Source organism: Dryas octopetala, chromosome 1, assembly GCF_963921425.1.
Source record: "Dryas octopetala chromosome 1, drDryOcto1.1, whole genome shotgun sequence".
Classification (NCBI taxonomy): Eukaryota; Viridiplantae; Streptophyta; class Magnoliopsida; order Rosales; family Rosaceae; genus Dryas; species Dryas octopetala.
The window spans coordinates 20,906,772-20,922,854 of record NC_141366.1 but is presented as its reverse complement, the minus strand read 5'-3'; the positions used below and the strand labels follow the sequence as shown (position 1 = coordinate 20,922,854).

The 16,083-nt window shown below is 33.7% G+C and overlaps 1 protein-coding gene across 3 annotated transcripts; it reads left to right on the top strand.

Annotated features, from left to right (window-relative positions):
- The first annotated feature begins 2,019 nt into the window (after positions 1 to 2,019).
- Positions 2,020 to 10,236, top strand: TGA9 (bZIP transcription factor family protein). Of its 3 annotated transcripts, XM_086230249.1 has the most exons (13): positions 2,020 to 2,131; positions 2,280 to 2,447; positions 2,655 to 2,734; positions 3,158 to 3,240; positions 3,347 to 3,616; positions 4,747 to 4,794; positions 4,890 to 4,949; positions 5,084 to 5,161; positions 5,302 to 5,350; positions 6,088 to 6,359; positions 7,040 to 7,261; positions 9,155 to 9,297; positions 9,859 to 10,236. In XM_086230249.1, the coding sequence occupies exons 2-13, from the start codon at positions 2,332 to 2,334 to the stop codon at positions 9,944 to 9,946; spliced, it is 1,509 nt and encodes a 502-aa protein (XP_086086375.1). In that variant the 5' UTR covers positions 2,020 to 2,131; positions 2,280 to 2,331; the 3' UTR covers positions 9,947 to 10,236. The 3 variants fall into 3 exon arrangements, with proteins under 3 accessions (XP_086086375.1, XP_086086373.1, XP_086086374.1); XM_086230247.1 differs by having other exon boundaries at positions 2,044 to 2,447; XM_086230248.1 differs by lacking the exon at positions 4,747 to 4,794 and having other exon boundaries at positions 2,044 to 2,447.
- Positions 10,237 to 16,083: the final 5,847 nt, after the last annotated feature.

Genomic DNA, 16,083 nt, shown 5'->3' with positions numbered 1-16,083 from the left:
CATTGGTACTGAAAGGTCAACCCCATTATGATATCTATCTTAAACAGAGCTATATACCCTTCATGGCATCCCCTGCTAAATTTGTGAGCTTTTTACACTTTACCCATAAAGGAGCAGATTGTGTATGCATTTATCCTCACACAATTGGACACACATTCAATCACTGTGTTAATAAAATGCAAGTTGGTCTGCTTCAAGGGGCAACAATATTATAAACACTACTACTACATTACTATTTGTTAATGGTAGTCCTTGTTGCTTAGGTGACAAGCAATTATGACCTAATCCAGTTAAACATATATAATCTTCAAAGGGCATAATTAATACTAGGATTTGGGCCAACCCAATCAACTTTCTACAGACAAGGCAAAAGAACATATAAACAACTACAGCTTGAAGGAATGTAAGATCCATGGATTACATAATTATCTCATAAAATTAAGTCTCAAGGTCTTTTAAATGAAGAACATGTTGTAAGCTTTATTGGGAACAAAACTATGACTTAAAATACATATTTTTACCTAATCCATGAACACTAGTTAATTTGAACCAAACCCACCTTTTTTAAAAGCCAATGATTGGTATATATCATAAAGGAATAATTGGTAGAAGGCATACTACCTACAAAGATAGTAGATGAGCAGAACATAAGATATATTTACATATCTCTCTCTTAATTAAAAAGACCATGGGTCCACTGCAAACTCTCTCTCTCTCCCTCTCTGCGCTATAAATTTATTTATATATTGTCCTCAATAATGCTGGTGATGGATATATATATATATATATATATATATAACCTTTAAATTAGTGTGAAATTATTCTTAATCTTTCTCTCTTTCTTTTTAATTCCTTTATATTCGATCCTTTTGTTAAGTGCTAAACTTCCTTCTATTGGTCTATTTCTTTTTCTTTGCTCTATATAAAAACAAATGACAGTTTTGATGGCTTTCTGCTCAGAGCAACCAGGTTTGGTACACACTGAAACAAACAAAAAAACACCTAATGTTGGAATTAGGCAAACTTAATTAATGAAATCACTCTGCCCTGACTGACCTTATACCTCTCATGGCTAGAACTCAGAAAAACATATTTCTATTAATAGAAAGGAATCTTAATGTGCCATGGTTTTAGGTAATGACAGGGAATGGATGTTGACCCATCAACAAAGGTGATAATACCAAACAAATCCATCTCAGAAGTAGAGATTAAATATATATAAGTGGGCTTTGATTGTGGATTATTAATCTAATATGTTTTAGTTGAAATGGTACAAGCAGAACTTTAAAAATACTTTTAAAAAACCCTCTTCCTCAAAGGCTTCTAGTCAAAAATAAATTCAATCCCCTTTGAGCTATAAAAAGATTTAAGAAAATCTCTTTCCAGCTTTTACTTTTCTCCTTAGTCCTCTCCTTTTACCATCTTTTGTGAAGAAAACCTTGTCTCATCTCATATAAAATGTTGAATTAATTGTTATTTATTTTTATCCAGCAAGTACTTGCAGCCCAGAAGAGCACAATAAAAAGAACCAATGGCATGGCACAGGCGGTTAGAAGAGAGAGAGAGTGGAGTAGGAGTCAGTGATTCCAGTGGGTTCCTGCCAAAGACCCCACATTTGGATTTTTCAGTTTTTTTATTTTGTTGATCATTTAATAATATTATAATATATGGTTTTCTAAAAAAATGGTTTTCTCTTTTTCAAACCCCACACACCCCAGAGGCCTGAGACAGGTCTGCAAGGACAAGATTTTCTGTACCATGGGATGAGTTTCAAAATCTCTGAAAATATTATTACTAGAGAGAGAGAGAGAGGGTGATAAAGCAACCCCAAACAGACAGACTAATCAATTAGCTTTCTTCATAGAGAAGTAGAGAAAGAAGGAGATAGAGACACCCTTCAGGAAAAGAAGGATCAAAAGTTACAAACAGAGAGAGAGACAGAGAGATAGAGAGAGACATAAATGAGAGAGAGACTGGACCCTCTTGTGGGTACTTATTAGATATCATATACTTTGACAAGAAAGCTATCCTAGCCTTGATCTTTGCTGCTTTGCTTTGCTTTGTGTGTCTCTTTCAAGTTCCTTGCTCCATATAGACTTGGTCTAGGAATCTCAAAGCAAAACAATTTGAGGTAAAGAGAGGGAATTGAAGTGAATAATTCCTGGGAAATAGTTTTCCCAAGTCCTCTGTTTCTCTAGCTATCTGAAAAAAAAAACAAAAAAGTTAACCACTTTGTGTGTTCTTATGGCTTTCATTTCTGCTACATGTCCCGATTCCAGCTTCTTCTTGGAGTACAACAACAAAGATGAAAATAGTCTGAGAAAATCTTGCATGGCGAGCCACAGAGTTGGAGAGACTACTACTGGTTTATCAGACTCGGGACCTTCAAATCACCATGTCCCTTATGCTGTTCTTCATGGGATGAATGCTCCTTCAACCAGTTTCCTGTATGATACTGCATAGAGTTCCAAAATTTTCTTTAAAATTGCAATATTTGAGACTGATTCCTACATGGGTTTCTTTCATTTTGTGAAATTCCATTGGTTTTTGGTTTTGGTTTTCCTCTCTGTTCATTTTTGTTGACATGGGGTATTAATTTTTTTGGCCACTGACATGGGGTATTAATTAAATGTTCTTTTTTTCTTTCTTGCTAGTAATCAAGAAGGATCTGCCTTTGATTTTGGAGAGCTGGAAGCAATTGCGCGGCAAGTTAGAAATGATGAAGCTCAAGCACGTATGCTTCCTTCCTATGCCTTTCTTTCTTTTCTCCTTTTGGTGACGTTTGATAAAGCATAACCAAAACCAACTCTTAGAAAAGCAGAGAGAGAGAGAGAGAGAGAGAGAGAGAGAGAGAGAGAGAGAGAGAGAGAGAGAGAGAGAGAGAGAGGTTTGAAAATGTCTACTGAAGGGAGAGGAGGGGAGGTGGGGGGTTACCATTTCCAATAGAGTAATGATTCTGAGACAAGGGAGTTGAATGGCGTGAGGGTACAAACATAGAAACCTGACCTCCTTAGCATGATTTACTGACTCCATAACTGCAGAAAAGGAGGAGGGATTAGGTGCCTCCCTCCTCCACCTTTTGAAAAATCTTGGAGTCTTTAATTTTTGGTGATCCTCTGAGTCTGAGATTTGGCTTGGCTTTTATGATTCTCTGCAGCTTTATTCACAGCAGGAGGCAGGCCTGCAGCTACTCTGGAAATGTTCCCTTCATGGCCAATGAGATTCCAGCAAACCCCAAGGGTACTACTTACAATTTTGACCAAAAAGTTGTGTTCATTTAATTTTTCAGGTCCATTTGCAAATTGGGTTGTGCATATAATTTGATTATAAATTTTGGGTAATGCAGGGAAGTTCAAAGTCAGGAGGAGAGAGTACTGACTCAGGTTCACAAGTGAACACTCTTACAAGCAAGGGTGGTGAGGGGAGCCAGTTGGAACCAGAATCTCCCATCAGTAAAAAGGCGTCTTCCTCAGACCATCATCGTCAGGCTTTTGATCAGAAGCATCTACAGTTTCAACAGCAACAACTTCAGCAAGACATGGCAATTAGTGACAACACCTCAAGAGGAGCAGGAGCATCACAAAGCCAATCAGCTGCCAAACCATCCCATGAAAAGGTTCTTAAACACTTGTTTTATGCTCTAATCTCTCTCTCTCTCTGTCATTTCATTCTCTCTCATCTCATATCCCCACAACTGAGGAAAAAGTTGGCATCTTTATTGTTATTATTACTGTTTGATCACACCCCTCTCTCTTTCTCTCACTGTCTGTGTGTGTGCATATCTTCAAAGCACAGATCCCAACAACTCAGAAAATCAAAGAAAGGCAGAGTTTACCTGATTTCTGAACGATTTTCTGATAAAAATGTCTGACACATGAGAGAGAGAGAGAGAGAGAGAGAGGGAGTTTGTACACAAAAAAGAGGCAAAGTGAGAATCTTCACAGTAGTTGCCACTATTGTTTCTTTGTTTTAATAATGAGTAAATGACCCACTTTACTCACTCCCAGAACTCTTTGTTTTTAGCCTCAAATCAGCTTTGAAATTACAAATCCAAATCACAAAAAGGACCACACAAAAAAAATCCATGGCACATAATATTTGATGCCTTCTTCTTCTGCTAAACCCATACAACAACGTTTGATTGATGATTGCCTGCCTCGAGAGCAGCACTCAATCAAGAATCAGAAAATGCTTCCCAAAAATTCTGTGAGCAGCTCTCTAATCATTGCGTTTTGTATTATGAGAATCATAGAATCTCCCCTAAGATACTGCTACATGTCTAATCCAAGCTCTTTTTTTTTTTTTTTTTGGGATTGATATGTCTAAATGTCTAATCCAAGCTTAAAACGTAGGGAATAACATATTAAATACTTATAAAATAATTTCCTTCATTTTCCTCTATCTTAAATCTATTTATTTATTTATTTATTTTTCTCCTGCTTTTTGACCCCTAAAAACTAAATTTCTTTTCAGATTAAAAAACAAATACTAAATTTCTTTTTATTATTATTATTTTTTTTTTTACATCTAATTTACTGGCAACCAAATAGAGATGCCACCTTCTCCTTCAGTCCTTTCCCAACCTTAATTTGTTACATTTTACTTTTTTCTTTGTAAACCACTAACTAACTTACTTTTGGTCATTTATTCTAAGTGGGTATTCCCACAATCAATCAAACGTCTCTCTCTCTCTCCCTCCCACATAACTTACTTTGGTCATTTTCATGCATGCTTTTAATGTTCCAGAGGAAGGGAGCTGGTTCTACATCAGAGAATAAACAACTTGATGCTAAGGTTTTAAACATAACATTCTTGCATTAATTTCCTGTTTCACTTTTTTCTCTCCTCATTAATTGACTTCTAATTTTTGAACTATTATTGGAATTCAGACATTGAGACGTTTAGCTCAAAACAGAGAAGCTGCAAGAAAAAGCCGTCTCAGAAAAAAGGTATATGTAAATATTCACTCAAAAATTTCATTTTTCAATAAAAAAACAAAAACAAAAATTTCATTTTTCAGCAACTTTAGTATATACTATTTTATAGTCTCCTATACCCACTAATGTCTTATACTTGTCAATAGGCCTATGTGCAACAGCTAGAGTCAAGTAGGATAAAGCTTACACAGCTTGAGCAAGACCTTCAAAGAGCGCGTGCTCAGGTATTATTTAAAAAATTATGAAAAATTATTTTCAGTTTTCCGAAAAAAAAGAGAGAAAAAATTAGACTAGTTATAGGCTATACATTACTTGTTTGTTAATGATATTGTTTTTCTTTTTTTTTTAATTATTTTTTAATTAGGGGATGTTCCTTGGTGGTTGTGGTGGTGGTCTTGGCAACATGAGCTCAGGTGAGTTTCTTGAATAAACTTTTTGGGATTTATCCACCAAAATGAGTAGAGAAGTGGGTGAAAGTGAAAACTTTTTGTGTACTTTTCAGGTAAAGAAAGATCAAGTTGACTACATTAACATTTTTAGCTATTAAAAAACATTACCCCCTAATTAGTCCTAGCTATTATTTTAACATCATGGAAATAGATAACTGTTTAAATTTCAATTTCTTATAATATTGAAGCTGCCCGTCAAATTTGAAAAACGCATTTAGAAATTTGTTTTCATTTGAAGACATCTGGGAATTTGACCAAATTATTCGTGCCTGAATTTTGAATATTAAGAAAACTTGTTTCATGTTTAAAGCAATATTTTAAGGCAGAAGATTTTTCAGATGTATATATAAAATGATTTCTATAATAATAATATCATTAAATTATTTAAAAAAATTCCTCTTGAAATATGTACTCTATTTTCTATGCAGTAAAATTGTTCTAGGCATGATAAAACTATTTTATTAAAACCATATTTGGATATTCAATATTTACTACCCATCTAATAAAGGTAAAGCTTACTAATACAAGTGATTCTCACCTTTCTATATAAGAGATATATATATATATATATATTAATTATACGTGTGGTATAAAAAATGTGTACATCTAACATTATTTGGGCTATCATCAATTTCAATAAGCACATACTTAAAACTAAAAAATTGTGTAATTAATTAATATTAATTTATTGATTATTGTAGGTGCTGCAATATTTGACATGGAATATGCAAGATGGCTAGAAGACGACCACCGGCACATGTCGGAACTCCGAACTGGGTTACAAGCACATTTATCGGACAACGATCTTCGGCTAATCGTGGATGGATACATCTCACATTATGATGAAATTTTCCAGCTGAAAGGAGTGGCAGCAAAATCCGATGTGTTCCACCTCATAACTGGAATGTGGACTTCTCCAGCCGAGCGTTGCTTCCTCTGGATGGGTGGCTTTAGACCCTCTGAGCTCATCAAGGTTTGGGTCCATTTCCAACTTCATGCACACATCTACTATATACTCCAAAGTATCATATCATGGAATATTTGTTAGGATGCAGAGATAACAACCTTTTCCATAAAATTATTTGTAGTTTGTATCATATATTTTTTATGTTGTACCACATCTCTAATAGAGGTAGGATCCGTCTATATGTACAAATAAGTCCAATTATTAAAGATGTGGTATATCTAACATTACTTTCACATTATTTTTTATGTTAATTAAAGTCCATTATTATGCCACTTTTGCATTGGTGCTACAAATAATTAATTATTTTTCACATAAATTTTCTATAATATGGGCAAAATTTATGAGGGAAAAAAATTTGTATCACATTTTGTGAATCATATTGGGGCAATGGACCACGTTTTTAAGAGGTTTGACACATTTATATAAGTAAGTCTCATCTTTATTAGAGATGCAATCTATATACAATATGATTAATTTTTTATTCAAAATTAACTCAATTAATTATTGTATGTGCCAGTTATATATAATTCATCTCTTATAATATGCATGCGAGTAAATTATGTATAACCGGATGCATCCAAAAAGTCTTCGTGTTGTGGTACTGGTTAAACACATAATTAAAGGCAATTGGTGCCCCTATTCTCTCCTTGTGACTCATTAGGGTTTTTGTGCTTGATATTAATCAGATGTTAATAGGACAGTTAGACCCACTAACAGAGCAGCAAGTGATAGGGATATACAGCCTCGAACATTCCTCACAGCAAGCAGAAGAGGCTCTTACCCAAGGTCTAGATCAGCTTCATCAGTCTCTGGTCGACACCATCGCCAGTGGACCGGTCATAGATGGCATGCAGCAGATGGCCGTGGCTCTGAGCAAGCTCACTAATCTTGAAGGCTTCGTTCGCCAGGTACGTGATTAAGATCAATCAATTAGTAACAAATATTATAATTAATTAGGAATAATTCAACTAAAAACATCGCAAGTTATTTTCTTATTTTCTCCATGGTACACAAAATTAATTAAGGCCCTTTTGCATGCATGTATTGCACATAATAGTAATCTCATATTTTCTCTCGTTTTCAATTATCTCTTTGCTAAGAATTGTATTAATTATGACCTGCATATATAATATATAATTCATTTTTATTAATCTTTTCTATTGAACCTAGGAGGTTATTAATAGCCATTTTATAGAGTATTATATACTTTTTTCTAGCAATTGAGCTTCCCTGGTGTTTTTTTGAAAGTTAAATTAATTAACCTGGTGTCAACTTTCAAAGCTTGACAATAAGAGCGGGTCATGATCGAAACTTATATACATATACGTAAATCCTTTTCTAGTTATATATAAGTTCTATATGGACTAACCCACTTCTCAAAGTTTCAAGGATGGATTAGATCTTGCGTGACGAATCTGCTAAGTAGTCTATGGAAATGGAGCCCACCTGAACAAGATTAAGATTACAAAGAGAAATTGATCATAGTAAAAAAACAAAAAAAAAAACACGTTTCAAATTGTAATTGATTTGTAAATAACAAAACATTTTTTATAAGAGAAGTTAGCATTAGTCATTCACGCACATGAATAAATTTTGAATGGTTGATGAATATGAGATCCATAATTGTGAGATCCACAATTATATTTCAACGATTATTATTAGTCACCCTAAGTTAACTTTTCTCTTCTCTGAATTCATAGCATTATATATAAAGGTTTTTTTTTTTTTTTTTTTTTTCTCACACTAGACCACAAAAAGTTGAAGTTGAAACTTGGGTAGGTAACATCAACATGGTAGTTGATCCGATCAATCCTTCATGTCCAATGTCCATTATTTCATTGTTATATATTCCTTATATCTGTCCTCTTGTTTTGCGCCGCCATTCTCTAACCTATAATACCTGAAGGGTAAGAATATCTAAAGGGCTTTCATTTTCTTACATCACCTTTGATTTAACATTTTAATTGACTTTTAGCTCAAGCTCTACTAAAAAAAACAAAATGGACACATCTATAGTATATATATATAGTCAACTACACATTGTATGCACATAATTTACATCATTTTTAAAAATCATGCTCATCCAACCGTTCAATGAATATCTACCGTACCATTAGGGTCTTGATGATCATGAATGTCCCAATTGACCATGATGAGGTTTTCATCAATTGATCAGGCTGTCACTTTCATGCTTTTGGTCAAATATATATAATATTATACAGCTAGATTGATCACATCCTCTACATGCTTGCCACGTATGCAATATATGGTTCATTGGGTTGTCATGATTTCATTATCACACCCATAATTTTGGGGTGGATCAATATTTCTTTTTAGCTAAGGTGTCAATCAGTTTGCTGAATGCTAGGGTTTTGGTGCAGTTTTTCCATCCCAAATGTTTCTATCAGAGGTAGGTTTGAGTGTGATGTTTGTTGAAATGAAAACCGCAGCTAGAGCTATCGACTGAATTTAAAATTAATTTTGGAAATGTATTCAATAAATTAATTGAATGTTATTCTATTATTTTTCTAAAGCATGATTGGAATAGTCCAAATTCATAGATGGAACAGTTTTCCAATTTCAACCTCTTTGAAATAATGTTTAGAGGTTGTACCTATTTGCCCTTGCACTAGGGACCCATTCCAAGGTCTACATGATGGTTCTTGTTTAATCTTATAACATACAATATATATTCAAATATGTTTTCTTTTTTCCTTTTGTATTTTTGTGTTTCCTTTGCATTTGTTTGTTCTGAGAATTAAGTTAATTACTCATCATTTGTGCATCTCAATTGAAATTAGGCTGATAACTTAAGACAACAAACCCTTCACCAGTTGCGCCGGATATTGACAATTCGTCAAGCAGCGCGATGCTTTCTTGTGATTGGCGAGTACCATGGACGATTGCGAGCTCTTAGTTCTCTTTGGGCTTCTCGACCGCGAGAGTAAGACATGCATAACCTAATTATTACTATTTGTTCTATTTTTTTTTATAGAGGTTTAATGGTAAAGACTTAATTTCTAATCACAATTGTTTTGTTAAATTTGTTGGCTCCATGACATTTTGTTGTTGACCTTGTGATGTATATATTTCTTTAGGCTATTACTTTAAGAAATTTAATTGTTTCATTTTTTATATGATGTTATAGAGCACAACTCTTTTTCCAACTTTTTTCCGACTCTCTTACGTAGGGTTAGGTACGTACTAGAATTAATATCACAAATCCTACTTCATGTTAGAGAGTTGAGAAGAAAAATTGGTAAAGGAATTGAGATGTAATACATTCTCAAATGTACATATATATATATATATGTTGAATTATTTTTGCATATGAGGAAGAGGGAAAACTTTGTTTTGCTTATATTTTTGTTTGTGTTTTTCCTTATATTTGATAACAAGTAATCATCACATTTTCCTATTATCATCTATGTATATTATGCTAACAATGATATTTGGTGACTTTAATATTATTATTCATTTATATCACGATTTATCTTGTGTGCAGGAGCTTGATGAGCGATGAAAACTCGTGCCAAACAACAACGGAGTTGCAAATGGTTCAACCTTCACAGAACCATTTCCAATCCTTTTGATCAAGTTAATCCCACTAGCCTCCTGCAGATAGAGATCGAGCTGCCCCGTAATTAATGAATGAATTAAGTTGGCTTTGGCTGTGCTGGATTTTATGTTTATTGATCAAGCTAGCTCTACCTACTTTAGAAGAGATAGGATTATATAATATACATATATATATCTATATATTTTTTTTTTTCTTTCTTTGTATTTTCTGCTTTATTTTCTAGTATCTTAATTTGTGTTACTGCTTTATGTTGTAAATGAAATTCAATTTCTGTGCATGAGGAATTAAGCTTCCACTACTTGGTTAAAGAAAGCAAAAGGATCGAAACAATGAAATAAAAAAGTGTGAGATATACACATGAATTATATATATGTATATGTTATCTTCTATATGTGGCTTTTGCATGATATAGAAGGCCAGAAACATAAAGGTGACGATCAGAGAGAGAAAGACTACTCACTAAGTGTCTTCCTCTAATGGCTTTATTTAATTTAAAAACATTTCAGAAACGAAAATGGTGAGAGAGAGAGCGAGAGAGAGAGAGAGAGGTGGGGGGTTGTTGCATATGTACATGAAGTGGTTGTGAAGAAGGGTATTTTAGTATAGAGACGATAAGGATATAGAGTACTGAGTAGATTGTCTTTTAGCTAATGGGGTTTGTGCACAAAAGTTGTATTGTATGCATCATGCATGTATATAGAGAAAAGGCCACGTTGGTTGTTACTCTTCATTTATATCAAGTGGTTGCAACTTAATTACAAATTAGTGACGTACGTATTATTTAATCCAGAAACGCACCAAGAAAATGGCCTGTTTGTGGAGAGAGAGAGAGAGTTTGTTTGTTTATAAGTATAAAGAGGAGCAATTTGCATGAATGGTGGACATATATATGTACATTAAACAAAATGCTAGCTTGTTGGACACCCTTGGATAAATAAATAAATATATATATAGAGGAGTGCTCTAAAGCTAAGCAGTTAGCAAGTTAATACGAAGCTAATCATGCTTTTGGGCCCACTACATCACTAATTTTATAATCCAAACTATCAATATTTAGGTCATACTTCAAAGATCATCATTGCAAAAAATCAACTAAATCGAAAATCATGTAGTCATCTAATTGATATCAAATAAATAGACAATCAGTATTTTCGATAAAAGCATAGAAACAGTTGTTATTATAATCAAATGACTAAATGACTTCCGATTTTGAAGATTTTTTACATGAATGATCTTTGAAGCATGGCCTAAAAAATAAACGGTTTGGATTTTGAAATTATATTGTGCAGTGGGCCCAACATGGTGGTTAATTTTGTATTAACTTACTAACTAGTTAGTTTTAGAGCATTCTTGTATATATATATATATATACATATATACATATATATATTTGAGATATTCATTCCATACAAAATGTTTTGTTATCAGATATTATGACAATATAAGATGAAAGTCTGATAATATAAGATATTTATGTTATCATTCCGTAAATTTTAGACCATTAATTAAGTTTATTTTTGTCTAACTGTGTGATCAAATTTCACCATTTGACAACATAAGCATCTTATATTAGAAAATTATATAGGAAGAAAACATAATTAATCATGTCTTGAATGTGTACTAATTACCCCTATTCCATCCATAAAATAATAAAGAAAAAAAATGAAGAAACTGTAGGAATTTAGACTTCGAACGCTATTTTCATTCAATGAATGTATAAATTAGTGATTGCAAGTGTGTACGTATGTTATAATAATGAACTAACCTAAACAACTAAAACAAACTCTAGTTAAACTCAAGGCTCGCGCTCCTGACCAAATCAAGAAAGACCTCTAACTAAAAATTAACAAACTAACTAATCTATTAATTAATTTCCTTGACGATGTTCTATCTCTGAAACTAGCTAGGTCATCATTTGTATGTCGTGATTTAAATGTCCATCTATGATCATTGTCACTTTCAATTTTCCCATCACACCCTCTGAAGCTGAAAGTGAGTATATAACATGTATGAACTGAAAGTGTCAAATTATAGTAAGTATATGGACAAGTTAGCTGATGATGATCTGGTGTGCAGACATGATGATCGAACCTCAATAGCTAGCTGTGCTAGTCACGAACACGTACATGTGCTTAGCACTGCATATTACGCCATAAGTAGCTAGAGATATATACATGAAATGATATATTGTAATGTCAGGGCCGTTCTAATAAGGGATCTCTCATTTAGTGTTAAATGAGGGATCACCTTGTGGAGCTTACACGAGTCGTTTTCTGTTAATCCGAACCGTCCATTTTTTGCATCTCCATTGATAGATCATTCATACAAAAAATCAGCCAAATTGGAAATCATTTACCCGTTCGATTAAGCGGTCAAAGTTTAGGTATTTATAGAGAAATTTGTTATTTGTCCATTTGTTTTAAACTTTGACCGCTTAAATAAACGGCTAAACAATTTCCGATTTGGCTGATTTTTTGCAGAGATGATCTATCAATGGAGATGTAAAAAATGGACGGTTTGGATTAACACAAAACGACCTGTGTGGGCCACACAGGGTGATCCTTCATTTAACACTAAATGAGGGATCCCTTATTGGAAGGGCCCTGATTGTAATGTAATCAAATGGTTAAATAATTTCTGATTTCTAATTTAATTGATTTTTTGCAATGTTTATTTTTTAATAGAGACCTAAAATATAAACGGTTTAAATCATGAGATAATATTGTGTAGTGAACTAAAAAGAGTGATTAGCACCGTATTATCTTACTACCTGATTAATTCTAAAATATTTATATATATATGTACAATAATGCTCTAAATCTAACTGGTTAGTAAGTTAATACAAAATTAATCATCATGTTAGGCCCACCACATAATGTAATCTCAAAATCCGAACTGTCCAGTTTTTAGGTCATACTTCAAAGATCATCTCTGTAAAAAATTTCCAAAATCAGAAGTCATTTAATCATTTGATTATAATAACAACTACTTATATGCTTTTATCGAAAACAATGATCGTCTATTTATGTATATCCTCCAAAAAAATTAAGGGGTAGTCGACTCAGTGATTTTAGGTGGTCTGAATAGCCCCCCTTCCCCCATATATGTATATCCTCCAAATCTCGTTCTGTTATATTTTGTCCCTCTATCAATATGCATATATGTGTGATGAAGTTGACAAATTTATTGACATGTATATGTACGCGTTCAACGATGACATACATAAATATATAACACAACAGATAGAGGGACAAAGTGCAAACCTTACCGACTTGGTGCTGCTTAAATTTATAGTTTAAGTTGATTGATCGATTGATTGATTGATTGATTAAGGCCATTAATTCCTTGTCTTTCGTGATTGATTGAGGGCATATATATGACGTGAAGTGATGACCGTTAATTTGCACTCCTTAGTCCTCTCACGCAATTCTGGTGTCACAACACAAATATATATATAAAAATATTCTAAAATTACGTAGTTAGTAAGTTAATATAAAACTAACCACTATATTAGATCCACTGCATAATGTAATTTTAAAATCTGAACCGTTTATTTTTTAGACCTAACTTCAAAAATCATCTTTATAAAAAATCTCCAAAATCGAAAGTCGTTTAGTCATTTAATTATAACAACAATTATTTATATGCTTTATTGAAAACACTGATTGTCTATTTATTTGATCTCAATTAGATGACTAAATAATTTTCGATTTAGTTGATTTTTTGAAATGATGATCTTTAAAGTATAGCTTAAATAATTGATGGTTCGAATTATGAGATTAGTTATGTGGTAGTTCCAAAAGTATGATTAGTTTCATATTAACTTGCTAACCAGTTAGTTTTAGAGCACTTATATATATATATATATGAAAATTTTCAAGTAGGTCAGCAAAATTCCGTCTGGCCCACAAAATCAGCGACTCAAACCATTATGAGTAGGTTCGGTTCGGGCCTATATTACCATGAAAGAAACCGTCCCATTATTACCGTTGGGTCCGACAATTATTAGGTAGGTTTCTATTTGGACTTCCTACTACCCAATACCAAACCGGCCGCCTGATTATATTTATATATTATAAATATATTTATTAATTATAATAATATTAATATATATTAATATAATAATTTTTTTCCTAAATTCCTAATTTTTTTTTCTAACCTAACACAATAACACAGTAACACTCACAGCCTCTCCTCCCTCTTGAGTTTTCTCCTCTACCCTTCAGCCTCACAGAGCATCATCTTCTTCCACTGTCGCCATCTCCTCTCCTTTCACCGATTTGCTCTCTCCTCTCTCCTCCTATTCTCACGTGCGTCTCCTATAATTACCTTCACTTCACTGGAAACACAACCGAAAACCGAACTGTTATAATCGGCAACCCTACCACGTCCCAAAGCAAGTTGATCAACAAGATTGCAAACGGTTACAGGCCGATGACACCAAAAACCGAGGCCCTCGGGGCAGCTCGCGGTTTGGGCTCCAAACCGACCCATTGAAACTGATGCCCACCCCAATTTTCAAGTAAGGATGTCCTTATTTTAAGAAAAGTAAGAACATCATCTTCGAAACCTACAATTCAATGATCAGAACCATTCATATATATAGTTTCATTTAGGTGTGAACGTTCGCACCCAGCGCCGAGCGCTCAGTGACCACCGCCTAGCACTTGGTAGTGTAAAATTAATTTTACAGCACCAAGCGCTTGACGCTGGTTTGTCGACATTAATGTTATGGTTTAACTCTAAGATTTTGGACGGCATCCACCAAGACCATTCTATACCCTACGAGGGGATGAGGTAACCTATCGGGGTATATCCTCAAAATCCGGTGGAGGAACCAGTGCTCGCCTGTTTTAAATAGTCATTGCCAAATGCTCGATGACAAGTTTGCATGTTCGCTCGTCCGTACCTAAGCAAACCTGTATATATATATATACATATATGTTACAAAATCATATGCACATACGGTAATCCCATTTCTGCATGCATGTGCTACACTATCACCATATACACCTCAATTAATTAAACAACGTAAAACCGATGCAAAGCTTCGAAAGAGAATCCAATTCTTCTTTGTCGAACCATCTCGTAGATATCTTTATTTTGAACAGAACAAGTAAAATTAGTCGTTCATATATAGTACCTGATATACCATTCATGCCACTTCCCCGTTCCATGGAATCCGAGCTTAAATTTTAGGGTTAAATCAAAAATAGTCCACAAACTTTGACCTGTGTCTCAATTTGGTCCATAAACTTCAAAACGTGACAAAGTTGTCCATGAACTTCTCAAATTGTTTCATATATTTAAGAAGTTCGTAGGCAATTTTGTCACGTTTGGAAGTTTGTGGATCAAATTGAGACACAGGTCAAAATTTGTGGACCATTTTGTATTTAACCCTAAATATTATATTCACCAATTCTTGGCCTCTATCTTAGCCAAACTGCATGTAATGAAGTTCCACTGTTCATTTATCAAAATAAAAGTGCTTGGCTACTTATTCTACTTAGGGTCGATCTTGAGATTCGAGGCAAATCATAAAAATATAGTTCTTGAAATATTACTTGAGTGTAACATAATATATAAGTATATAAGGAGTTTATAAAATTAGAGACCCTTAACAATTCAGGCCCAAGGCAGTTGCCTCTTTCGCCTACCCGCAGTGTCTACCTTGCTTCTACTAGCTGCTATCCCAAAGTCACACGAGCTATCCCAAAAAACCGAATCCAAACTGTATATAAACCTTTACTGTCGATCAGATGCCTTCTCGAGGGTTGGAAGTTGGCATAGTTGAGCATGCATATTAACTTTGTAAAATGATCAACAGCTATATATAATTGGTCAATAAAATTAATTATTGGTAATTAGTAACCCTAATATACCTTGGTAGCCCAACAGAGAATCGGCAGATACCGACACATTTCTTTTTACAGATCTTTGTGTGAAAATTTTGAGTAGAAGAATATGGACGTCGAGTATGACATGCTCCTGTAGGCTCTACTAATTAATTAGTTGATTGATTAATTACTCCAACCCTCCTCCATATGTTGGATGTTGGAATATCCATTGGTAGCTTTTTGCTTTCTAATTCTTAAGTATTATATATGAGGTTATCTAATACTTTTCTTTAATTTCCTTATATTCTTAATT